Source organism: Natator depressus, chromosome 14 (genome assembly GCF_965152275.1).
Source record: "Natator depressus isolate rNatDep1 chromosome 14, rNatDep2.hap1, whole genome shotgun sequence".
NCBI lineage: Eukaryota > Metazoa > Chordata > Testudines > Cheloniidae > Natator > Natator depressus.
The window spans coordinates 18,344,141-18,371,307 of NC_134247.1; the positions used below are offsets into that span (position 1 = coordinate 18,344,141).

Genomic DNA, 27,167 nt, shown 5'->3' on the forward strand with positions numbered 1-27,167 from the left:
CGTTCTCCCTGCAGCAGAAAATACCATGATTGTGCTGCAGATTTTTTTTTTATTTTGTTTCTTCATTGGGGACAATGCTGTTTCTCCAGAGATTATTTTTTTAACTTGCCTGTGTCTTTAAACTATAGTCAGAAGGTCACCTGCATCCTGACCACTGTTGTGCATCAAGCAGACAGCATCAACTCTTATTTTGGCAATGCAGTGCTGGGCACACGTGGGGAAACAGCCACAAAGGCTTGAGAGCAACCATTGCTCTGGACTGTCCAGCAAGACTGAGGCTACGTCTACCTTACCGCTTATGTTGGTATAATTTAGGTTGCTCAGGGGTGCCAATAAGCCACTCCCCTGAGCAACATAAGTTACACCGACCTAAACACCAGTGTGGGCAGCATTATGTCAGTGGGCGAGTTTCTCCCACCGACATAGCTAACGCCGTTTGTTGGGGGTCGATTAATTAAGTGAACGGGAGAGCTCTCTCCTACCGGCTCAGAGCAGCTACACTGGAGAGCTTACAGCGGTGCATCTGCACCAATGCTGTATGCTCTTGAGTGTAGCCATAGCCTGTCTCTCTTGTCTAACGAAGCTAAAGGTCCCCTGTCACATCAGAGGCAGACTCTGCTGACAGACGCCATCTCTGATGCGAGTCACATATCCTGAGGGGAAGGAGTGGGTGCAAAAGAAACGTCAAGACCACTTATGGTAGGTGGCTGATCATGGAGCGACAGGGGATTAATGCCAGGTTCTGGAAAGGAGATTTCATCACCCTCAATAGTTTAAATTACTAAATCTTTGTTTGACAACGTGTCCTAACAGGCAGAAGTGCCACCAAGCAGCTTTGAGCAAGCTTGGGAAGAGGGAGGGTTTAACAGATCTGTCTGGAGCCAAACACAGCGCGGACAGGAGCTGTACAAGTTCCTCCACCACACAGTTCTGCCGGTGCCCTTTGAGCTTCTGGCTATTCCGATCCTGGGGACCCCACCCACACGCATAGAGCTACGCCACTGCCCCTCAGTCCTGGCCTGAGGACCCCCACAGCTTTGCCAATGCCCCCCAATCTTGCCCTGCTGTACCTTATCCTATTCCAGGCCTAATCTGCTCCTGGGCAATATGAGCCAATCCTGCAGAATCAACTAGTATTTTTGTGACATGGGCAAGTGTCCCATAGGGACTCTAATGAGACCGCCAAACTCATCTCACTGGTGAGCTCCAGTCTGGAGAAGAGGTGAAGGTTCAGATCAACTGCAGCGAAAGAGGAGACAATTGGGGAAAGCCTGCCAGCATCTTTAACAGCCTCCCCACACTGACTCCACAGGAAGCCATGCTCTTCAGAGGCAGCTTGTTCCCAGCAGCCGTGACATGTACACAAGCCTCCCAGAATTTGACAGCACTATAAACACACCATCATGCCGCTCTCCTTAAACAACAACCCAGGAAACCAAGGAGGGAGGAAGGGGGAAAGAAGAGCGAAAGCAACCAACTGGCCAATCAGTCACTCTTAATATCCCCAGCAGCACTGGCTTCTATAGGGCAGGGAAAAGACCAGTGCTGCAAGAAGGCAGCTGCTGCCAAGAAGTACTGGGAGGGATTCTTTCCCTTTCTCTCTCCTCCCAACCCTCGTCCCTTTCCCATTTCCCCTCCCTGGGACAGTACTGCTTGAAACATCTCATGAACTAAATCCAAGATCTAAAATGGCCCTTCTCCCTTGTTCAAAATTTACTTTTCCGTTAGCAATTAAAATATATACATACAAGCAGGGAATTCTGATACTTGCAACAAACTCTTTCTCCAGTGGTAGTTTCTCGCTCAAATGATCTTTGCAGGTTTCATCTGGTTTGCCTTCTCCGTCTTTGCGAGCCCTCGCTATGCCTCCCCTGAGGCTGGATCAGGCTGGACGCTGCACAAGTCACCAGGATCAAGGAGTGATGTAACCATGGTGGCTACTCAAGTTAATATTTTCTGTGCAAACGGAGGTGGTGCTTATCCATCACTCTGTTGGTTGCACGGCAGATGCTCCCCCAATGCCCCTTGCCCTGGAATTTAGATGCCACCAGGCCTGATTTCCCAGAATCTGTAATGCTCTTTCTGAATTTCACCAAAGGAGTCCTTTGGTTTATTGCCATATCCCTGTCACATGGAAAAGGGACCAAGCTGCAAAATCTGGATTCCAAGCCCCTCTCTCCCACCAGCTTCAGTGGCATTTGGATCATTATTACAGACTGAGGCCAGTTTGGAACTAGAGGGTCAGACTCAAAACACTATAAAAGGGAGGGGGGCAGTTTCAGATTTGCAGCCTGGGTACTGGCCCATCTCCAGCATTATCACCTGGGACAGGGGTTGTAATGGCCCATTTGCCAGAAATCCATGTCCCTCACTCCTCCACCTGAGCCAATGGTGTCTGCACCGGCAAGGGGAGCAGAGGTAGAGCCATCTGGAAACACGGAGACAGAACTCCTCTCCCATCTTGAGGGTGGTCCCTGTAGGTCAGGTTTCAGACACATTGGCAGGGCTGGGTGTGCGGTGGAGGACACTTCCCCGTTCTCTTCGGTCTTACCTCGAGCTGTAGCTGCCTCTCCACTGCATTACTACCTCAAGCATCAGCACTCAAGCTTCAACCCATATGCCCCCGAGAGGCCCGCTATTTAGAGTTTAAAGCGCAACTTAACATGAGCTAGAGATTTGTGTGTGTGGAAAGGAGTCAGGTCAGGGGCAGCATACAAGTTAAACCACAAGCTAGCACTGCAGTAAAGACAAGCCCTTACAGAAAAATAAATTAAGAGCAGAAAAGGAAATGTTCTCTCTCTGTTGAAGAGGAAGGTTGCCTTAGGAAGTATAGTTAGCAGTCAATGGGAGCTTTGGTCCAGTGGAGCTAGGACACCCAGAACTCATTGCACGTACTGCTGTGACAATCAGTGTTGAGCTCTGGCCAATGACTTTGGAAAAGCAATCACAGCGAAAGCCTGAGTCACAGCTGCGAAGCACTGAGAGCTTTCGTTAACCCAGGGGCAGCTTTTCGGACCACGTCAGAGATAACAATAAACCTCTTCCTTGCCCAAGGTCCCTTTCCTCTTCCTCAGTGCTGTCCTTCACGTACTAAGGAAGGAAAACGGGAGTGCTAGAGTGCGCTGGTGAAAGACAACCGCGGAGCAACCAGACCCTAAACTCTGCTGGCATCTGCCCGGGGGTAGAGATGTGGCTGAGGCAGGGGGGCTAATGGGACGCAGCGATTGTGAAAGGAAAGGGGGAAGACACGCAGCGCAGCAGCATGTCCCAGCGCTGAGCAGGAGGATGAGGCACAACAGCTCAGGGTAGGGTGACCAGATGTCCCGATTTTATAGGGACAGTCCTGATATTTGGGGCTTTTTCTTATATTGGCTCCTATTACCCTCCACCCCGTCCCAATTTTTTCACACTTGCTGTCTGGTCACCCTAGCTCAGAGACAAAACCAGCCAGGCCTAGGCCTCTCTACCAACACTCTCCCCACTATCAGCAATATGAATGCTCTCCCACTGAGAAATGGACATGGGCCCATCAACTCTTTTTACACGACACCAACAGCCAAGAGGCTGGGCTCGATCTGAACTCGGAAGCAAAAGGATCCACAGCCCATTACCCATCCCCGCCTTGCCCCATGATCCTCATCTCTCCAACAGTGGAGAAAGAGCTGTCAGGGGTTTGCTCCTGCAGGAAGAGGAGGGTGGGGACAGAGGTGATGGGAGTGGGGGGGAGGGAAAGCACAGCTGATAGCTCTAGGGCTGGGCCAGCTGCAAGCACCCTGTCTCCTCATTTAAATAGTAAAGCTAGTTATGTAAATATTTGGAGTCATGCTGGGATCTGATGTTTCCATTATTGTCTCTGAATTTACAGTGTGTCCTGAACTCAGGGTTTGGCTGCTGCTGCTGCCCTCGTTCCCACTCCCATGAAAACATGCCATGTACCCTACGGGGGGCAGAAGGGGAACCAGAGAATAAATAAAGGGAAGCAGGAAAGCAGAGCCCAGATGACACAGCCAGGCCAGGCCACACCACACCAAGGCTTCACGTCCCTTTAACAATGCGATTTTGCCAACACTTGCCAGGCTGAAAGGAGTAGCGGGTCCTAGCCTGGGACAGGACAAAACAAGCTGCTTCCACCACACTCTACCCACAAGGGGGTCTGGAGGTCAAATAAGCCACCTAAGGGCAAAGAGCAGAGAATAAAATGGAAGAGCAGAATTCTGAGGGTAGCATACCAGGCCAGCCTTGGGGGGACTCCAAATGATGGGCCGCAGGGGCCTCGGACGGCAGGGGACACTCACAGTGCATGCTCCAAAGATGCTCCTCTCTTCTGGCCTTGGTCCATTTGCATTGGCCAAACACCTGCACGTTCTGCAGCCATAGACCTTTTCCCATCCCCCACAATGCTTCAACTGTACTAGTGCAAAGCCGTTCTTAGAGTTCTCCCATTGCTGACCTCACCCAAAGGTGCTAGTATTTTGCCATGTCTGCAGCACTGGAAGCTCCGGGGCCTAGCATGGTGCCACAGAACAATCTGTGCTTTGTGGCGTAGACTGTTAGGCCCCAGGGGAAGCAGCCGGGCTCCTCACTGCATAGGCTGCCACAACCAGAGACCCTTGGACAGTCCCACTTCCTAACTAGGGACAAGGTCGGGGCTGTCACCAGAGTCTAGCTCTACAGGCACAGAAACCCTTTTCTTTCCTCCTCCCCTCCCGCAACTTACTTATTCCATTACTTTACACACGGGAAAATTCCAGCCACCTGCATGCCCAGCACGATTACGGTCACCTGTGCCACCCCAGCTGCTATGACTATTACTAGAGACTGAAGTTCATAGGCTACTGTAGTGACCAGCTGCTTCCACATCTGTTGGAGACTAGAGGTTGGCAAACTAACCATAACAGAGTAAGAAAAGCCGTGAGACCCTTACCCAAAACTCAAACCAAACCTGAGCGGAGCCTCTTGTGAGATGCAGAAAGGTACCCTCCCTGTCCTCACAGACACCTCTGCTGCCCTTGATGCCAGCTGGAAGCAGAACTGCTGAAGTATCATGACAGATGGTTTCTGTGATAATTCTGGCCTAATCAGAGGCAGACAGTGCTGGAAATCTGATGAGAAAGGCTGTTCTTAGGAACATTCTAACCATGGTACGCCCATAATTCGAATACTGCATGCAAATCTGCTCACCCCAGCTCATAAAAGATATATTAGAATAGGGAAAAGTACAGAGAAGGGCAACAAAAATGATTAAGGGTATGGAACAGCTTCCATATGAAGAGAGATTTAAAAGATTGGGACTTTTCAGCTTGGAAAAGAGACTACTAAGAGGGGGATATGGCAAGAGGTCAATAAAACCATGAATGTTGGGGAGAAAGTAAGTAAGGAAGTGTTATTTACTCCCTCACATAACACAAGAACCAGGGGTCACCCAATGAAATTAAGAGGCAGCAGGTTTTAAACAAACAAAAGGAAGCACTTCTTCACACAACGCAGCGTCAGCCTGTGGAATTCATTGCCAGGGGAAGTTGTGAAGGCCAAACTATAACAGGGCTCAAAAAAGTATTAGCTAAGTTCATGGCAAATAGCCACTGTTGGACCTATTAGCCAAGATGGTCAGTGATGCAACCCCATGCTCTGGGTGTCCCTAGCCTCTGACTGCCATAAGATGGGAATGGACAACAGGATGGATCACTCGATGATTGCCTGTTCTGTTCATTCCCTCTGAAGTACCTGGCACTGGCCACTGTCAGAAGACAGAATACTGGGCTGGATGAACCAGTGATCCGGATTCATCTACCCACCCCCCTCACTACAAAATTAATGAAGTCAAGCCAAGCAGATGCCCCACAACTCACCTCTCCACCTCCTCCAGTTTGATGCCCTTTGGTCCCAAAGAAAAATATTGGCAGGACAAAGAAAAAAAATCCAAAAACTAAGCAGGTATGTGATTTCTTCCATTCTTAATGACCATCTCAGTTGTGCTAAGACATCAGGCATTCCATGAGCCACCTCCCATGCCCTCCACTCAAACAGCCGCTTCACTTCCCAAAACGTTTGTTGTTTTGGGGGAAACGCTTCCATTTTACACCATTTTTTTGCCTTGGATTCAAGAAGACTGTTAAGGGGAAGGTGGAGAACAGAGACAACCCTCAGAGGTCTCATTTGAGGATTATATAAAATCTAACTGGTCAACTCTGAGCATTAAGCTTCCTCAAACAGCTGGGGAGAGGTATTTGTTAGTGTCGGGCATGTGTGTACAGGATCAGGAGTGCAAGAAGGGGCCCATCTCAATCTAATTTTTTAGATACTCAAGGAAATCAAAAGATTGGGGGCAGGGATACCTACTTGCTTAGAGCATCTACAAATCTTGGGTGGGACTGAGATGCACCTTGAAAGATTTCCTAGCATCTACTTCCCTGAACATGTGCAAAAGAAGCTGGAATAATGGAACTGCCTCAGTATGTGGGGACCTTAGTTAGGCCTTGTGTACATGAAGGGAAAAAGTCGATCTAAGCTACGCAATTTGAGTTATGTGAATAGTGTAACCCAAATCGACATAGCTTAGATCTACTTACTGCAGGAGCCACACTACGCGACGTCGATGGGAGAACGTCTCGTGTCAACTCCCCTTACTCTTCTCAATCAGGTGGAGTACAGGAGACCACGGGAAAGTGATCGGCGGTCAATTTAGCAGGTCTTCACTAGACCTGCTAAATCAACTGCCAATGTATCAATCGCCATAGTATCGATCCTCCAGTAAGTGTAGACAAGCCCTTAGTAGGCTCCACCCCATGCATCAGAGGCCCAAATGCACATGGCATCCAGCCCACGCTCTTGATCAAGTCAGATTGGACCCAAATGCAATGTTATGAAAATCTTGTGCACTTCCTCTCCCCCAGCTTTGCACCATATTGAGTTCAAGTCACATTCTCCACATAACACCACATCCATCCTTCTGGCATGCTGCTCTCTAATATTAGCATCATGGCTGATATTCAGCATCTGCAGCATTCAAGCAACAGCTGCTTCCCTCATGCAGCATGCAGGAAGAATGTGTGCACCAAGTGGCTTAGCATGCATACCCCAGAAATGTGTCCCTACAAGATTCCAGACACTTGCTGAACTGCACTTTAGGGAAGAAGGTGGGCTGGATGAGACCACGGGACTCTGGAAAGCCCTGGGATCCATTTCTACTTGGGTCCTTTGTCAACATGACCTGGCAGCCTTTTTTTTAGCTCCCACTGACCCTGAAAACCACCACAGAGGTCAGGTACAATTGGTGGACCTTGCTCAAGTGAAGGCCATGACTGGAATATCATGGGGTGATATAGGGCAGGACAGAACTGCACTGGCAGAGCTGGGGGGAGGGACTGCAAAAGGAGAAAGTGCTGCCAGTTAGAATTGAGGTGCATTGTCAGCTGTTATAAATTACCTTCCCATGGAATGCCTGCTTCTAGCCAGCTCTAGTGCATTGGATTGTAAAAGCTATTACTTTTGTGAGGAACCCGTTCGGATTGGTTCTTGTTTTCTTTTTTAATAAACGGAGCTCCGCTCTGCCAAGTAGCAAACTACACAAGAAGCCACTATAATATGTTGGCAGCCTGAAGCCACACTATTTTTGCGCTCTGATGCCGTCAGATTTCACGAACTCTGCAGGACTGAGCTAGGATGGGAGACTGCCAAGGCCCACCCAGGTACAGGAAGAAGCGGGTGAGTCAATAAGCAGCTCTCGTCCCAGTGAGTCAGTGCTGATCCGATGTCACTGCACTGCTGGAGATGGAGTCTTTGGGATGGACTGTAAAGCCAAGGATCTAACCATTGGTGACAACTGAAGCTTATTTTGCATTTTTTGTTGGAGCAAAGGTGCTAGCCCCAGCATCCTGATCAGATGCTAACTCTGGTAATTACATTCTGCCTCCTTACATTACCCTGCAGTTTCAAGTGATTATGGTCTCATTCTCCATTTGCCGCCATTTGGGTCATGTGTTCACTAGGAAATCCCATGTTTGGAGCGGATGCTGACCACGACTGATGGCAAGAGTGGAGAAAGACTAGCTGTACTCCGCATTATGCCTGCTAACTCAACTCCATGAATTCTTAGTGAAGACACACCTTTGTTCAAGTGTCATTCAACAACAGTTGAATTCCACCCTAGAGGTGGCTGTACTTCACTAATGGACATCTTCTCTCTCTCTAAGGGACTTTACTTCAGCAGAAAATGTTTGCTCAGTGCTTTGAGAGGCCCTGTATATGTGCAAAGTATTCTTACATTACTAGTGCCCTGAACAAAGCCACCTTGAGTAACTGCAAATGTAATTCTTAATACTGGTGAGAAACACATACACCCCCACCCCATCTTTGTGAATACTGCTGTTGGATACTCCAGGGATGGGTTCTGGAATGTAACCTGACATTAGGACAAATTCAGGTTGATCCCCATACCGAAAAGCAAGCAAGATCAAGCTATGTAGATCAATGGCTGGAAGAGAATCTCCGTACCATATTGCACATATGTATTTATTTCACATTACTGAAAGCTGAGCTAGCTGCAGTCCAGGCTTTTGGGGGCACTGTGGAGCTGGCTGGGCCTGGGAGTTTTGTTTAATTTTGTGCTAGTGCTGGGCAATGTAAGATGCTGATGGAGCTATCTCACAGGGGTGAGGCTGGGGGGGTACTGGCACAGTGCAGGGCTGAGATCACTGTGGGAGGAGGAACTCTTCAGAGGACCTGCCAAAACCTCTGAACTTAGGAGTGCAACTGTGCTGGTCCTGCACGCGTCTTGGCAAACCAGACTCCAAACTGTGTGGGGAAGGGGGGAGAAAAAATTTCTCTGCTTATTAAAAGAGACAGAGTCTCTGCCAATCACATACTGGGGATTAAAGTATCTATCCCACGCCACCATACCTGTTAACCTAACCAATGCTTATAGATGGCCCTGCTGCCGCCCACTTCAAATCAGATCGTTTCCTCCCCACCACCTGTGGCACTGCTCACAGGAGCATGGCAGAGCCAATTTTAACCCCAGCCACATCACAGGGGATGGGCGTTTCCCCACGCTAGCTGATGCTCTGGTTTGGATGCTGGTGCCCACCAAACTTCATTGCAACAACTCACATTCCTCCTCCTGAAGATGCGCTTTGTGAAAGGATGCCCACGCCCTTCAGCAGCGGCATCGCAACCCCACCACGCTGGCTCATGAGACTTGGCAAGGCTCCCATGCACAAACCTGCACTATACCAGGGCATCCCCATATCCTGAGCAGGGACTCATGTTTGAGTGATGGCCGCCTTCCCGGCCCACGCCCTGGGATTGAATCAGGGACCTCCCGAGCTAAAAGCATGAGCTGCTACAGTTTGAGCTAAAGAGCCCAGGCTGGGGCCTGCAACAACTCCTATCCTCTGTGGACATGCCCTGAACACTCATGACCAGTGGGTTACACTTGCACCGGGGGGGGAAGGAGGAGAGGAAGGAGTAGCATCCCCTCATGCCAAGTAGCACTTCGCTCCCATCTGCTACTCTGTAGTTTTAGATAAAGTTGTCAGGCCCAAGCCAGTGAGGGACACTAGAAGAGGAACCAGACAGGGATGGCCAAAGGGAACATTTTTTTGCAGGACTGACAGGCCTGCAGTTTGCAAGAACAAAGAGGGTTCCAGCTTCCAGAGGATCTGGGGTCTGTATCACTTGAAATTTTTTGGCTATATCTTTCACTCTGGCCCTGGGCCAGGTCAGGCTGAGATGCCTGCCCAGAAGTCAAACACTGGGCTCACTATTGAGGGGGTTAGGAGAATAACTGGAACGGGCACTACCAGGGTCTCTGCTTGGGATGCCACCGCAGAATGGTGACAGCTAATTAAGCTGTGAACCATTAACCTGGATCCCCGCTCAGGGCAATGCCAGGACTCTTGGCCAGATGCATCCACAGCTTTCTCTCTGCTTTGCACTACACAGACAGGGGCTGCCGTTTTGGGAATACCCACTCTGGCTTGAAAATTCTCCCACTGGGGGGCAGATCCTTGTCGGGGGGGGGGGGGTGGACATTCACATTCTGCAGCTAACAGCCTTCAAGCTCACGGCAGGGCCTTTACCCTCTTCAGTTTGTTCTCTGAGTGGAGGATTACTTCAGGCTGCAGACAGATTTAAATGCAGTTGGGATGGGTGAAAGGGGAGGGTTGTAATTACTTCAGAGCCTGAGCATACTTCAGTAGGGATGTGAGTGCAAGTCCCTGAAGGGCAGTTATACACGCACTAGAGGAAACAAAGAGTGGAAAACTGATCGAGCAGTCGGGCAGCTTCACTCACTCCAAACTTCCACCAGCACTTACTTTGTTATGAGATTGTATTTCCCCCTCTCTCACACCCACCCACCCCTCCCAGCATGCTGCTGCCGAGTCTGGAGTCCTGCACGGTAAAAGATTGCAAGGGAGGGGTAGCCACGCTGGGGAGGACATGCCCCTGATTTTCACAGGAGGGGAAAGATGATCTTGTGGTTGAAGCACTGAACTAGGACTTAGGGTTTAATTCCCAGCTGTGTGTGACCTGGAGCAAGACATGCTGTGCCTCAGTATCATCAACTACAAAATGGGAATGAAAATATGTCTCTGCTTCACTGCAGGGGATTCAAGACTTAATTCTGAGAGACTATGGCTACAGAGGCCACAGAAGTATCTAGACGGACAGATCCAGAGCCATGACCCATCATCCTTGCCCTAGAGTTCTGCTATCTCTTGGTTTTCTACAGCCCACTGTGCAAAGCTCTGTTTCTTTGGACCATGGCTGGCTCTTAAGTCCTAGTGTTTCTGGAGGGAAAATGTTGCTTTTCCAGAATTAGCACCATTTTTAGGAAGAACAATCCCCCTGATCTTAAAATCACATCTGTGTTCTCCAAGCCATTCCAGATTAGTCCCTTTGTCCTGTCACTGCCTGTCTCTGGCCTACATGCCTCTCTGGCAAGAGTCCAGACTTGACTAGGCTAGTTCTTTGTGCTCTCCTGAAAACTCAGCACATTGGGCACATGCCCAGAGCCCTCAGTTCAAAGGCATCCCTCAAAACCCTTCAGCGCTCCACAAGGGTCTGAGAAGGAGGTACTCCTTCTCTCTTGTATGCTCTCCAGAAGCTCAGGCTGCCACAAAGTAATGAGGCCGTAACAGGCAGTAGAAATTCGAACCCAGTTCACAAAAGAAGCTTCCTCCGGCAGCTCTAGCTATGGCCATCTCACAGCTACCTCCAAGCTGTGCTGGCATCCAAGAGAAGCAAAGGGCAAGCAAGCCCTGCGTGTGCTTGGAGATTCACAGCCTTCTCTATTATGTCAGGCATGCACTTCAGACTAAAAAGCTACATAAACAGAGTAAGAAAAGACAGGAAAAAAACAGCCTGAAGATCTTCCCGAAGCAGATAACAACAGAATGCACCATTGCGCTGAACCAAAAAAAAAAAAACCCCATACACTCAGAACTGAGTCAATCACCTCTGAGCTCCCCAAAAAGCTGCCAGAGGATGTGAGATGGCAGTTGGCCAAGTTCAGACACCTCCATTTTTCCAGCCTCCCCAGCCCTACCTACAGAAGTACGGACAAGTCAACAAGTGGAGCCAAACACTTCTCACTTTGCTGAAGAAGAGGTCAAACCCCACCCAGTCTGTCCCCTGCCCTCCTGCGTAAGAGGGACGGTCACCAGCCGTGGCCAGTGGTAGTGACTCAATGGAGCTGTTTCCAGGAGATGGCAACCCCCTTGTTCTCCATGCAGAAGTGAAAAGCACTTTTCACCCCTCCTAAAAGTGCAGCCTGCCACATTTCCTGGAAGAGAAGAAGTATGACATTGGCCTGGCCCTGGGACCCAAAGAACTGGGCTCAGTCCCCAACTCTGCCACACTCGTGGAGCGAACTGGAAGCTAACCCTTTACACACCGCTGGATGAGCGCCAAACACACAGATCCCATGGCCACACCTGATTCAGCCCAATCTGGTGCTGGCAGGTTCTGGGGACAGGGCCCTGACAGTCACTGCCCCACAGACAAAGAGTGCCTCACAGGCAGATCAGTCCGGGATTGCTGATTTGCTACGCTGCCCTGTAGGAGAACCCAGGGCCAGGAACTCGAGGAGCTCTGCTGAGCACAGATGCTGCTGGAATAACGCAAATATTTCCAGGTCTCTTTCTGGTTGGGGGGAAGGGGAGGAGCTGGCAATAATCCCCCTCTCAGGAGGACCCAGGAACAGAAGGGCCCCACTCTCTGCACTGCCAAGGAGGCTGCCCCAGACACAGCTCAACAGGAGGTTGGAGGCGACGCTGGTCCTTGGATCCACCCCAGCCCCAGATGACTGGAGCCTGGAGCGGTGGCAGGCCCGGCCCGAGGAGGCACAACGGCGGGGAAGGAGACGCAAAGACGGGGGGGGGGCGAGGGGGAGCTGCCAGCTGTTGTCCTGTCCCCTTGAGAGCCCGGCCTCTGCTGAGGCCTTGGGGCGCACAGAGCCCCCAAGGCAGCTACAGCGCTGAGACCCTCCAGTCCCGGGGACTCCGCCTGCCACTCACGGAGCTAGCGACCCCCTGCCCTGCGCCACCCCCCGCCGCTAGCCGGCCCCAAGGGCAGGGCGGGGACCCGCTGCAAGGGCCGCCCCGCAGACCCAGCCCAGCCCGGAGCGTCCTGGCTGAAGCGCCCGCTTGGAAAGTAACCAGCGCGCAAGCAGCCCCGTGCGCTCCTCCAGCCTAGGGGCCAGCGGGCCCCGCCTCACGTCCCGGCAGATCCCCCCAGTCCAGCCTCCACCCAGGCGCTACCTCCTGCTGCCCCTACGCGAGCCGGGGCGCGGGGGGGGGGCAAACAGCAGTATCCCACCCCGCGCTAAGTGGGGACCCCCCCCGGGAGTGCTCGGGGGCTGCCCCCCGGCGCAGGCTCCTACCTTCGAAGTCGGAGATGATGCCCTCCAAGTGCGCGTTCACCGCCGGGTCTGACATCGCGGCGCGCTGCCCCCACCCCCTCCCCAAATAAAGCCCCCGGCCGGGGGTGGCGGCGCTGCGGCCAAACTCCTGCCGAGCCCCTGGCCGGCCGGACAGCAGGATCTCAGCGACCGCGGGCTGGGTTCGCTGCCGAGCTCGCCGGAGCCCCTCTGGGGCCCCCTCCCGCTCGCAGGCTCGGGCTGAATGAATGGAGGAAGGGCCGAGGGAAGGAGCCCTCCCCGCTCGCTCGCACACCCAGGGCACAGCCCCAGCCCGTGCGAGCGGAGCCCAGCCTCCCCTCCTCGCACTGGCTGCTCGGCACGCCCGTCAAACCTGCCTCCCCGCTCGGGGACTGGGGGGCACAGCCACCTCGCTACCGCCCGGCTGCTGCCTCGCCGCCCTCGGCAGAGGGGGGAGCAACAGAGCGGGAGGGCGGCGATCGCCCCTGGCTCCCCGAGGAAGTGCAAGTGGGTCGTGCCGGTGTCTGCAAACGCGCTGCGCGAGGCGAGCTGGCTGGGGCGGGCGAGCAAGGACCCGGGAGCTCATCTGGGTAGAGCTGGGCTGATGCTGTTTACCATTGGGGGTTCCCCATTCGCACATTCCCTGCTACGGGGAGAAATCACCTTCTGCCACTATAGACAGGGAACATGCCACCCTGCAGCCCCTTTCCCCCGTGGGGGGAACTCATTCGCTGTACCCAGTACTGACACAGGCTTTCCCCGTTGCCTCTATACCTGCCCCCCCTTTATTTCTGACAGTCTCCCTGTATTTCCACACTTCTCCCCACCGCTTCTGCCTCTACTCTTCTTGGTCCCCCTCTTTGTTTCAGGTTTTGTCTACACCCAACAGTAACTAAAATGGGTTTAGACACTGATTTAACCACCTTGTAGTTAAATGGGGCGCAATTCCCTTATGTGGACACTCCTAAATCAGTTAAGTACAGGAGAATAAGCTACCCTGCTATAACCAGCTTAACAGGACCCACACTGGGGGAGGGTGGTAGAAAACCATAGCCATCACAGAATTAGTTCAGTCAGGCCAAACAATGGGTGTAGAGCGGGCCTTAAGGATTGCACCAATTCAGTGAGTTAAACCAGTGCAACTTTAGTGCATAGATAAAGCCTCACGCTTTCCAACCTTCTTTGGATTACACAGGACTTTCTTCCTTTGCTTTACCTCCCCAATTCCCCCTTGTACTCCCTCCTCCAACAGCTTCAAGCCCTGCTGTGCCAGTAACCGCCTTTCTGTAGGACAGTCCCTTATGATCCTCTCACTCTAACTGGTTAGACTAGGCCCATCACTATAGCATCAGTGCAGGTTCCTGCAGCTGATCAGAGATTGCTACAGGGCAGAGAGACATGCTGCATCTCCCTGGGGACTGAGTCTTCCACAACCCAGTGGTTTCAGACTGATATACTCTGGCCCTAGAGCCCTGGTGCAGCTTGTGACTCTGTTTTGTCACTGTCTGCCTCCCCTCTTCTCGGATGTTGCCCCTCCCCTCCTGCTTTCCCCTTCCCATTGTGACTCAGATACTACCACCTTTACTCAGACTGGGTATGTGTAACCACAGAGAAGGCTACTACTCAGCACGTTCTGTTCCATTCTAGGTAGATTCTTACACTGAGCTCATCACCCCATGGCATCGGAGTAGGGGTGGCAGAATCGGGCCCTCTGTCTTGTCATTCTCCCAACCAATGATTCCCCCATAATCATTTTGACTGTGCTACCCTAACCCACTGAATTTGTTCAGAGACAGTAGCAGGAAAAGTAGCATAAAACAGACCCAATTTAATTCTTTTTCTGCTAGGCCATGGGGGAAGCGATGCGGAAAGGAGCAGGCCGGGTATAACCCTCCATTGCTGCAATAGGGGTGCATCTGCAGATTTATTTTATTTTAAAATTCTTAATGACTGTCCACCCCCAAACACCAAAGAGACTTGTCCTAGCACACAGGAACCCAAAAGCAAAACAGACTAGCCCAAAGCTGTCTAAAGCGCCAGAAATCCAAAAGGCAAATGAATGAAGGGTGTAAAGCACAGCTGATTTCCACTGCTGTCCAATCCAGGACTTCACTGAGTGATGTTCAGTTGTTGATCTGATGACATTGGTTGTGCCCTAGCATCTAACAGGGCAGACCACATGAAGCAAACAAATGGATCGCCAGCCTAGATTGGGTATTTAACACTGCTGGTTTTAAGCCATATGAAAGCAGCAGCAGGAAAGGTGATTTGTTTTTTACCCAGTTTTAATAATCTGAGGCTTTATTTCTAATATGTGGAAGGACTTTCTTAAAAAAAGAAAATCATGATTGTTTAAACAAGCTGATTAATGCACCCTTTAAAACAGCAACATGGTATTTTAAGCTACAAATAACTTGTCAGACGTTACAGCCTCCCTTTAAAAAGAATAATGCTCATGTCTTGAATTCTTTACAAGGAACTGGTAAACCACAAACAGTTCCGAGAGGTTTGCACTATGCCTCCTTGCCATTACAGGTTTAAAAATAATGTAGATGCTTATTGCATTGATAACGTGAGATTGCTCAAAAATACATGAGTGCAACTTTCTTTGGAAGCCCATGGTAAATTAGCCCAGTTATACATTCCAAGTGCGTTAGACAATGGCATGAGCTCACGTGGGTTCACAGCTCAAATTGCCTTTCTTGTGATGCTAATTTCACATCCTTAGTGGTGGGCCCTTGCCATTTTCAGATCTACACATAGTCTTTGGGAAAAGGAAACTATTGTTACATTATACAGGATCCAGTGCTGCTGACCTGTACCAGTGGCCTTGGCACCAGTTTTGAAAGGAAGCTTGTGTTTCCTTCTTGTAGGGTGCTAAAGTGCAGGGGTTATATCCACAATCCATTTTCAATGGACAAAAAAAACCCAAACCCCAGAGTCTGAGATTTACAATTGGCTAGTACAAGACAGTGGTTTTCAACCTTTTTTTATTTGCGGACTCCTAAAAAATGTCATATGGAGGTGCGGACCCCTTTGGAAATCTTAGACACTGTTTGCAGACCACGGATCCACAGACCAGGGGTTGAAAACCATTGGTAGAGAAAAGTTGCCTTGCTAAAACTGATGGAGAATTCTCTCAGTATTGGGAGCTGTATAACCTGAGTTTGATTGAGATGAGCACTGCTAATGGGCATAAGCCTCTGGTGAATTGTCATGATGGGGGTGGGGGTGGAATGCAAATAAAAAATAAAGTGAGCAAGCAAAGAAAGAAAGAAATATGGAAGGAAAACAACCCATGGCCCTCAGAGGGGCTGAGTAGTGTCTGTGAACCATACAGTGCCCTCAACTCCCATTGAATTCAGTGTGAGAGACTGCTGAGACCCTCACTGAGCCAGGTCCATTGTTTGGAGTCTGATGTTACCTCCAAAATATGTCACCCAGGCAATAGTGTTGTACTGTGATGGAATCTGTGTTTTTGAGATGGGGAAGGGGTCAGGGAATAGGGAGTGAACTAACTAGTGGAAAAACCTGCTAGTTGGATATATTTTTAATGCCAGTTATCTCAATGACAACAGAGCCAGAGCCTGGACTCATAGCTTCTCTGGGAAATACACCTTTTGTGATATAGAGGGAAACAGCTTCCAGAACAGAGATAGGCACAGGGATTCCATAAATACAGAGATAGGGGAAATGAAGTCATCAACAGGAAATCAAAACCCCTTTCTCTCTGTTTATTTGGTAAAATGATACCTATTGTGGAGGAAATGGGAAAATTTCCACTGCCTCACACTGCACAACCTGGGCCAGGGGAAGAGATGAGGGAGAGAGATTTGTCCGGCCACATTGCAACTTGTTGCTTTCCGCATGATTCCTTTTTTTTTTCTTCTTCCATTCCCTTAGATAATTACTTTTCATATAAGGCTGCTAAATGCCATCTGTTCTATTAATAGCACACTGAGTGGTGCACAGAAAAGGAATATTAGAAAAGCTAATGTGGCATGCAGCATACTCAGACTTGGGGTATTCCTACACTGCAATTAGACAGCTGCGGCTGGCCCTTGCCACCTGACTTGGGCTAAGGGACTGTTTAATTACAGTGTAGATGTTAGGGTCCCTCCCTCACTGCAGGGTCCTAGAGCCCAGGCCCCAGCCAGAATGTCTCCCCTGCAATTAAACAGCCCCTTAGCTCGAGCCCGAGTCAGCTGGCATGGGCCAGCCACAGGTGTCTAATTGCAGCATAGACATACTGTGACAAAGCTCTGTCCTTGCCTCCGTGGGTCCCGCGTTTCCTGGCGGATTTCGCTAGCCTCAGAGGCTCACTGTGACCCTCCACGTAACCCTTCTTTCTCTAGAGACAAGGGTCACAGTCTACTGAGCCATTTTCATCATAAGCCAGCAAGGGAGGTGAGGAGAAGTTATCCTTCCTTACACAGTCTCTGTTGTCTCCCCGTCTCAGTGATTAATCAGGGGGCAAAGGTGGGGGGGGGAGCCCAGGCCCACCCTCTACTCCGGGCTCCAGCCCAGGGACCCTAATAGTATCAGCTATGGTAGCTGACCTTTTAGAAACATAACATGTATAATTCCCTGGGCTACTTCCCCCACAGCAGCCCTCACTTCCTCAAGCTCCACTTCACCCTTACCTCAGGGCCTCCTTCCTTGTGCCTGATATGGTGTGTACTACTCAGCCTCTCCAATAGCACAACTTCCTCCTACAACTCCTGACATGCACACCCACCTGACTGACTAGGAGGCTTTTAATTAGTTTCAGCCAGCCCCTGATTGGCTTTAGGTGTCCTAATCAACCTAGCATTCTCCCTGCCTTCTGGAAAGTTCTTAATTGGCCCCAGGTGTCTTAATTGACCTGGAGCAGCTTCCATTTCACTTAACCTGGTACCAGGGATTTGTTTAGCCTGGAGCTAATATATCTATCTCCCACTACTTTTCTATAGCCATCTGGCCTTGCCCCCGTCACAATACCCATAGTTGCTAAATATTGAACAAAACCCTAAGTAATAATGCTTGTGTGGGTTTGATTTAATCTGGGAGGAAAGCAAGCAACATCTGAGCTAAGGTTGCCACTGTCACTAGCACAGGAGTGTGAGAACAGTAAGTAAGTTATATACCAGATGGGGTATAACAACTGGGCACAATGAGAGGACTGGAGACAGAAGAGGCGGCTTTCATTTGGAATTGTTTTGCTTTTGTTGGGTTAAGATATAGAGCTGTAGATTCTTAGCAGACTGGATATCTCCTCTCTTCCTCCATACAGCTGTCCTCATCTCTTCTTAGTTTCCAATCTGCTCCTAAACTCCTTGAATGCCAGATTTATTCCTGTAGTCTCCCAAATCTACCCAGTCTGCTAGGATTGGTGGGAAGGTTGACTTTGTCTAATGGGCAAACTCAGCTATCTTGACATAATCTCAGCTATGCGGTTGCTTTGCATCAGTCTGCACCACAGAAGATGTTGAGGAGATGGGTACCCCAGATCTAATCTTTCCTGGTAATAAAGATGAGGTGCTGTCAATGGATCACCAGGCCCAGATGAGGGCATCTAGAGCTGTGACGGAATTTGTCAATGAAGAGACTGAGGTGCTAACCCCAATATGCAATCTCTTATTGAAATCAGCTACCAGGATAGCAAATAGCAAAATAAATAAATAAAATGCTAGCGGTGAGCAAAAAGGATTGGATACTCATGTTTATGGATAACAAGAATATCCAGATTTACAATAGTAAATATTATAAAACTAACAGGAGTTTTAGAAGGAAGGTAAACACTCATGCCTTGGCAAAATCTGAACGCTAGCTGGCCGGGGTCAGGAGACAGCTTTCCCTGGGGCAGCTTATCCCATCACTGCCTCTCCCCCAGTGCACCTTCTTGCACCTTCTTCTGAAGCACCTCTTACTGACCATGGCAGAGTCAGAATTCTGGACTGGATGGACCTTGGGTCTGATCCATTATGGCACTTCATATATTCGTGGAGTTTAAGAGCAGAAAGGACCATTTGATCACCTAGTCTGAACGTATCGCACAGGCCCAGAGGTGAAAGTAAGCCGGTATGCCCTGGTACGGCGTACCGGCAAGAGCCAGCGCGCCGTACCGGGGTGGATTGGCTTCCCCAGGTGCAATTTAAAGGGCCTGCGGCTCCCAGCAGCGGGTGGAGCCCCTGGCCCTTTAAATTGATGCCAGAGCCCCACTGCCGGAGCCCTGGGGTAGCGGCGACGGGGCTGGGGCAGCGATTTAAAGGGCCCGGGGAGGTAGTGGTGGCCGGAGCACTGTCCCCAGAGCCCTGCTGCTGGAGCCCTGGGGAAGCGGCGGTGGGGCTCCGGGGAAGATTTAAAGGGCTCAGGGCTCCAGCCGCTGCTACCGCCTAGGGCCCTTTAAACCACTGCCAGAGGCCGCGGCTGCCGCTGTTACTCCAGGAAGGGTGAAGGAGACACTTGCCAGTACAGGGTAGGCCAGGGCTGGCTCTGACCTCTCCCAGCCCCACCCCTTCTGCCCGAGGCCCCGCCCGCTCCGGGGGCCAGAGCCAGCCCAAGCCCAGCCCTGTACCGGTAAGTCCCTAGACTTACTTTCACCCCTGCACAGGCCATTAAATTACATTCCGTTACCCCTGTATTGAGCCCAATGACTTATGTTTGGCTAAAGCATCTCTTCCAAAAAGCAGCCAGTATCAGTCTCACGCATGCCGTATACAGAGTGGATGTTGTGATGGTCAAAATTATAACAGGGTTCAAAAAAGAATTAGATCAGTTCATGGAGGATAGGTCCATCAGTGGCTATTGGCTAAGATGGTCAGGGATGCAATCCCATGCTCTGGGTGTCCCTAAGCCTCTAAGTGCCCGAAGCTGGGAGTGGATGACAGGGGATGGATCACTCGATGATTGCCTGTTCTGTTCATTCTCTCTGAAGCATCTGGCACTGGCCACGGTTGGAAGACAGGATACTGGGCTAGATGGATCATTGGTCTGACCCAGTATGGCCGTTTTTCTGTGGTAATGTCAACTCCCTCCTCCTACTTACTACTCTCCTGTTTATACATCCAAGGTTTGCACTAGCCCTTTTTTGCCACAGCATTGCACTGGGAGCACATGTTGAGTTGCTTGTACACGCTGACCCCTAGATTTTTTTCAGAGTGAAGGATACAATCCCCCAATATATAGATATGGCCTCCATTCCTTGTTCCTAAGAGTATGACTTTGTCTTTGACTGCCTTAAAACACGTTTTGTTTGGATGAGCCCAGTTTACCAAGCGATCCAGATTGCTCTATATGACTGCCCTGTCTTCATCATTATTTACCATTCCACCAAGCTTTATGTCACTTGCAACGTTCCTGTGTGATGATGTTTCACAGGCCCCAGAAGTCATTGCTAGGACCTGTGAACATCCTACAAGTGCAGCCTGCAAAATACAGGAGCCAAGTTAAAACTAGTGTAATCCCTTAATATCTGGGACAAGCAGCAGCTCTGACCCTCATTCTCCATAGTAGAAGTATTTTGCTTATGCTATCCCTACGGTCAGGAACTGGGTGGCTCCTGGCTCTCTTCAAATGCTTTCTCCAGACCTGTCTTTTCTCCCTGGCCTATGACTCCCAGCTCTTCTCTTAAAAAGCAACCAATCAAATCCTACCACTTAAACCAGCCAGTTCTTTTTGTGATCAGTCATTCTCCCCCAGACTTAGTCTTTACTGGCTCTCTAGCCCTGCCATGCTATAGTTACAGATGCTACCTGTAAGTTGTATTGTAACCTACATACTTTACATAACTGGATTTCCTGGTAAACTGGATTTTCTGGTAAACTGGAAACTTTCCAGTTTGGCAAGGCATCCCACTGACCAAGCCAGCTACATTAAGACCGGTATAAAAAAAAACACAGTTGCAATATCATCACTTGGCTGGCCAGCAACCTTCCTACACAGCAAACTTTCCCCCTGGTTCTTATGAATTCAGGGGCTCAGCTGACTCTGTGCTGGGCTCCAACATATCTCCAACCTCCCCAGTCAATTGTGTGCATCCTCACTTACGTTGGAGTCTGAGTTTTCCAAATACCATGGCAATCTTCTTCTTCAGAAGCAGCTAGTACTGGCCAGTGCCACTGATTGGCTATGGGGCTAGATAGATCTCTGGTCTCATGCAGGCTGGGAAATTTCTGTGTTCCGGATCCTGCAGTTGCACAGGGATGGGGAGGAGATGCCAGGGACCATGGCATGGCAGAGGACTGCCCAGGCAGCTGTATTATAAAACAGGGGCAAACCCCCCATTTCTCTCTAGGAAGGGTCTAGGAGGCATGGGAGACCCTTCTTAAGGTGCCTGGGGGACTCAGGCATGGTAAGGGCTCTCCATCCCCACCCACTTTAAAAAGCACTTTTCATGGTGTGTTTGTGGTGGCAGGGAGGAGTGACATGTCACATGGCGAGTACGCTCTCTTCTCTAAACCCTTCAGAGTCCTGCCTTATCGCTCTCACAGTCTGCTCCCCCCTCGAATGCCAGGCTCAGTTGCAGCAGATGGCCTGAGTCATTGTGGCTAAATGAATCCTGTAGGCATATTTTTAAAATTATCCAGCAAACTGTAGCAGATAATTAATCCCCATCACCCTCTTTTTTCCTCCCCTGGCTCTAATTAGAAAATGGAACCCTTGGAGGGGACCCGCTGTTCACATCGGGCAGTCAGACGCCTCCCCTGCTGAGCTGAATCTGCAGCTGCTCCATGATGAATCAGCCCTCAACAGCTTTCCAGGCCAGGGCTCCCTTTCCATAGGAAGAACACGCCAGCCTCTGTGCCCTGCAGGGAGAAGGCCAGGGCTTGGAACGCTCTATAGCTCCCCCTGTGGCTGATGCAGGAGCAGTGCTGCCTGGTCCATCCTGTCTGCTTTGGTCAGAACAGCAGCAGTGAAGTGGAAAACCAAGGAGAGAGGGGGCTTTCCAACCATTAGGGGGCAGAGTAATGAGGAGCCCAGGTGACTTCACTGCTCCTAAGCTGCTCTCCCTCACCAAAGAACTCTGGAAGATAGAGCCAGCACACAGGAAAGCTTTCCTGCCCGTTCCAGCCCCTAGACAGAACTAGGATCCCTACCAAATCCAGTGCAGTGAATGCAAACACACACATCATCCAATAGAATCTTAAGCCAGATGCTTAGGGAACAGGGAAGGAAAGGTTTGCAACTTCCTAGAGAAGGAAGGAAGGAGTGTCATTAAATTGGGCTGGGCTTCCTTTCTAACTGGTCAGTGAAGTGACTGCAAAACTGGCCATTGTCCATGCACCCATGTGCACCCGTCATCTTCTGAGTCACATGTGCTCAGGTTTCCGCCACAAAGTTTCTGCTCACAACGCCCCTAGGAAGAAGCCCTGTGATCTCCCTTTTACAGGTGGGGAAACTGAAAGACAGTGCATTAGTGGCAGAGATTTTCAAATGGGGTCAGCACATCAACTGCATCTGGTTGGGCAGTTCTTCCAAAAATCTTCCAAAAATGTAGGTATTCAGGTACCTACATGGAGCTGAGTTTTTTGGAAAGCCTGGCCCTGGCTGTGGGTGCTGAGCATTTCAAAACCTGACCCTGAACTCCTTTGAAACTCAGGACCCAGGAATGAATTTAGCCTGAAACAAAACACGTGCTACTAAAATACAGTTACAGCAAGAAGAGTGACTGTAACAATGATACTTATTTTCCATCAGTGTTTCCAGATCAAATTTGCTCAGTTAGTCAGAGAATCAAGCAGTGCCTTTTCTCTTCCATGTGTACATACATGCACACCAGATCTTGCCAACAATATGCAAAGGGCCCAGTCCTCCTCTTGTGCAACTTGGAATAACTCCCTTGATTTCAATGGAGTCGCTCTGGATTTACACTGATGTAACTGAGATGAGAATCTGGCCCTAAACCTATTCGCTTCAGCAAGATTTATACTAGATTTACATGGCATAAAAGAGACAGGAGTCTGGAATTCAGACTTGAGTCTCAGTCCTGCTACCCGTACGCAGGCAAAACTCTTTTAGACTTTAATGGCTGTTTTCCCATCTCAGGACTGCAGGATTGGATCCTGAGCTGACAGTTCTGTTTAACAAGAGCTTGCCCTTCTGCAGCTACATTGTCTCTGGCAACAGAAACTTTGTTTGTTCCAGCAACCTGAGCAGATGTGATACGGAAGATGCAGGGAGCACACGGGCCCAGTTTTACAGACTATAATGGAACACATGGGGGGACAGCAGTAGCATGCCAGGTTGCAGGGAGAGTGGCCTACAGCCCAGCGGGCTCCATACAGGGACTCTGCTGCTGCCTCTGTCAGCTGCACACGGACATGAAGCGTCCCCCTCCCCAGGCGATGCTCCCAGCAGCACTCAGAGCCTTATTGACCTGAATGAGCAATTTGTCCATTTGCACAGAGCAACCCGTGTGCACTTAATGAGTTTGCTATTGACCACACGGACCTCATGCTGCAAACACATGAGTCACTCATGGCATCAGTGTCAGAGCCCAGCTGGAAGCATTTCACGTGGAGCCGTCAATTCCGGCTATTGTGTGCACTGCGGAGCCGGGAAACAAAAACACTGTCCGAAGCCTGGGCTGAGGGACATGCTGAACTCCCCAGCTTCGCCAGAACACGGACACTCTAGCACAGCCAACGCGGCAGTGTTGACACAGCACGCTCGCTGCCTCCCTTCGCCCAAGAGAGACCTGCACCACTAGGCTACTGGCTCAGGGAGGGGGGAAATAGGCTAATGATACCATGTCCATGCCTCGTGGGGGGTAGGTTGGGAGACTTAAGTGCTCTGAGATCCTTGAGGAAGGGGGAGTAGAAATGCCAATTGGGATTATATCTACCCAGACCCTGCGGCCTTCAAGGTAAAATAAGGTCAGCCTGAAACTCTCCCCAGCTTGTTTATTTTCAGCTCAGCGCTCACTGTGAAAGTTCAGTTTAAGGTGCAGCCTTATTGGAGGCTGGCTTTTCACAACAAAGGCCAAGCGTGCCCTCCCAGAAGGGGAACGAGCTGACAATGCATCATGCTGCGCACATAGAAATAATGTAGAGGCTACCTTACGTTACAACACGTAGGCGCAAAACTCAGCATGGAAAAGACACTTGAACCAAGAAGAGAGGGGTCCGAACCCTTGCTTGGGCCCCGAGGAGTTTAACACACACACACGTGGCCCAGTGCGTCTCTGGTCGCAAAGCCTTCCCGTGCAGCTGTCAGAGGCATCTGACTCTGTCAGAAGTCGCTGGGCCATTATCTTGAGCGAGAGGAGATGTCCTCACATTCCCAGCAGGAAATATTGTGCATGCCTTTCTGCTCATGGAGGGAAGGACAATGGGGTGGGGGAAAGGTTAGTCTGGGACCCTGCTCCCCACAGAAGCAGGCTACTTGCTTACTGAAAACTACCTGGCAGCCCTTAATTAGAGAGGGCTCGGAGGAAGGAATGAGCCAATGTAACACCCATGCTTTGCTGCCAGATGTTTCTCCCTCTCCTTTGCAGCTGGTCTCCAGCTGAGAGCTTCCGAGCTCCTTCCTTCAGGATAAGGAGATGATGTAGGAAGAAAATGGGCTCTCCATGCTGAGGTGCTGCAGAGATTACCCTGGGCTACTCCGACTTATACAACAACCCTGGCCCCTATCTCTCCTCCCACATACACAGCCTAGTCTTTCCTCTCTCTGCCTGCCTGTCTGTCGCCCACCCTTCCCTCTGTGCTCCTTCTCATGTTACACCAGGCTGCTAGGCGGTAGTGCAATGCTCTTTTCCTATCCAGCTGGGTATGTCATTCCAGAGAGCAGCACACAAACCAGCCGGGGAGTCAGCCTCTAGAGATGCTCCCCAGCAGCTCCTTCAGCCGTGTGCGCGTGACCTTTTCAACCCAGAACTTTTCCAGTCATAAATACGCCAGCACATGGCTGGAGAGTTTCCTCTTTTATGGCTCCCTACTGCTTTGCCATGAGGCTGTTTCCAGTGGTTCCTACTACATGTGCCAGTCCCTGCTTGGCTTCTCACCACCATGCAGAGGCTCCAGTGATGTTCCAAGCCCCACATGGCATCTATCGGGACCATGAAGATCTTATACACAAGCTGCAGGCTGCCTGATCCAAAGCCCGAGTCAATGGAAGTGCAATAGGGTGGAGCAGGCCCTGAGAGCGATGGTGTCTCCTCAACCGCTTTTCCTTAAAGATTTTTTTTTAGAAAAAAACATTCGAAGAGCTGATAAGAACAATTCCTCAGTTACGTACCCACCCAGCTTCCTCTGCAAGAGGCAGACAGAATAAAGTTACAAGGCACGGTTCTATCATGGTAGCTTTACCTTAGTAAAAAATTAAAAGAAGCACGAGTAGGGAAAAAAAAGTGAAAGGAAGAGAAAAATAAATCAATCTTTCCTCTCCTGCAAGTACCCTCCCACCCAAGATCTCCAAGGCCTTTGCAAACACCCATGAAGCAAGCGTCCCAGCGCCTCGCTGAGAAATATCCTGATCCTTGTTAAGCAGATAGGGAAAATGAGGTACAGGGAGGGTTTGTTCTTTGTTCGTACAGCGCCTAGCACAATGGGGTCCTGGACTGGGGCTCTTAAGCACTGCTGCAATACTCATAATCAAGTGACTTGCCCCAGGTTGCACAGTGAGCAGTCATAGAGCCAAATTAGAAACCAAGTCACTTGATTTTCAGTCCTGTATTTTAATTGCTAGACCATACTTCCCCTCTGCAAAACAGCGTGAGGTCGGTATAAGCAAAAGGAACAGGGTTAGTGTGGGAAATCGTTACATATGGTGCTGTGTGTAACTCTTCACGGTGCTGCCAGACCATCAACATCCACCACTTCTTTTCGGGAACAGTACCGCTAAGAACCAAATGCCTGTCGTCATACAGCCTCTTTACCTGCCCATCAGAGTGTGCAGCCTCAGTTCATTCATGCCCTCTGGTTAACACCACACAGCCCCACTAGTTAATCTGCAAATGTCTTTCACCTGCAACTGGGCACACCTGCCTCACAAAGTGCACAAGCAGCTGCTGAGTGCCCTTCAGCTGTTTAAAATCCTGCAGCATGAGGGAGATTCCCGGCAATCACTGAACTTTGCTCTGCCTCCAGTCCAAACTAGCACCGAACCACGGTGTGCGCATCATTAGGAGTGCAGTGATAAGGGTCTAGATAGACAGGATCACAGCAATCCACACAGGCCGGCCTGTCCCCCCTGTCACTCACCACCTCTCCTCTGCACTTGTACACCTACGCCCATCCCCCATCGAGGGAAAGTGGGTCTTGGAAGCCTTGTCAGCACAGAACTTCCACGCCCACACTAAGCAAGAGGAGCTAGACTATTTCCTCTCCCTTGCAGCCTGTTGAATCTTTGTTCTCTGGTGCAGCCAATGTTTGTGGCATGGGAGCGTCAGCTTCCTTCTGGCACTCAGCCAATGGTGAAAGCCAGCCTTTGCCATGCACACTTCTTGTTATGAGTATCCTCGCTTCAGCCGCTGCACAAGTAACATCTGTCAAAGAGTTTGTCGGTCAGGAGCTGGTGTTCACTGATACCGGGTGTGGACAAAGGCAAGCGGTCCATGGTGCTGTGGGTGCAGGAAGCCCTGGGGCATGTCTGATAAACGGCTTGTACAATAGAATCTCAGAGTTACCAACACCAGGGTTATGAACTGACCTGTCAACCACACACCTCACTTGGAACCGGAAGTACGCAATTGTGACGTGGCAGGGAGGGGGAGGTGTTGACCTGGGAATGTGGCAGGGGAGTTTCACTGGGGATGGGAGACCTGAGAGCTGGTAACCTGAGCCAGGAGGGGGAGGAGGAGGTAACACCTCTATCCGGGAAACTGGACAAAGGCTGCAGGAGAGAGCCTGCTGGGGGGATTTTGGTTTCAGTTTGGTGCTGGGTGGTGGAATGCAGGGAACCCCAGGGCTGGGGTCTAAGCTCCCTGCCCCCCAGAAGGACTTGACTGAGGGGTCCTGGTTGTACCCACAAGCTCTGTTTTAGACTGTGTTCCTTTTGTCCAATAAACCTTCCGTTTTACTGGCTGGTTGAGAGTCACAGTGAATCCCAGGAAGAGGGGTGCAGGCCCCGGACTCCCCCACACTCCGTGACAACTGATGGCAGAGGTGGGATGTACTGCACCCCGTGAACGGCACTTCCTGCAGTAAGTGACTGGGGAACAGTACAACGAAGGGGGATTGACGGGGACCGGGCGTGCTGAAGATTCAGAGAGAGACAGTTTCAGGGGGCGGTTAACCCCTGGGAGTGCGTGACCAGAGAGAAGGACTTTTGCAGTAACAGGGTCCCCCGGGAGATTGCAGCGAGC

The 27,167-nt window shown here is 50.5% G+C and overlaps 1 protein-coding gene across 4 annotated transcripts in view; it reads right to left on the reverse strand.

Moving 5' to 3' along the window:
* SEPTIN9 (septin 9) overlaps positions 1-27,167 on the reverse strand; it is a 255,996-nt gene that overhangs the window by 128,372 nt on the left and 100,457 nt on the right. The window contains exon 1 of one of the 4 annotated variants that reach the window (XM_074971963.1): positions 12,884-13,029. The exons of the other annotated variants lie outside the window; for them this stretch is intronic. Coding sequence (XP_074828064.1) covers positions 12,884-12,938 — 55 coding nt within the window. The 5' untranslated portion in view covers positions 12,939-13,029. Of the gene's footprint in view, positions 1-12,883; positions 13,030-27,167 lie in introns of those variants that run through there. 4 annotated transcript variants of the gene reach the window in all.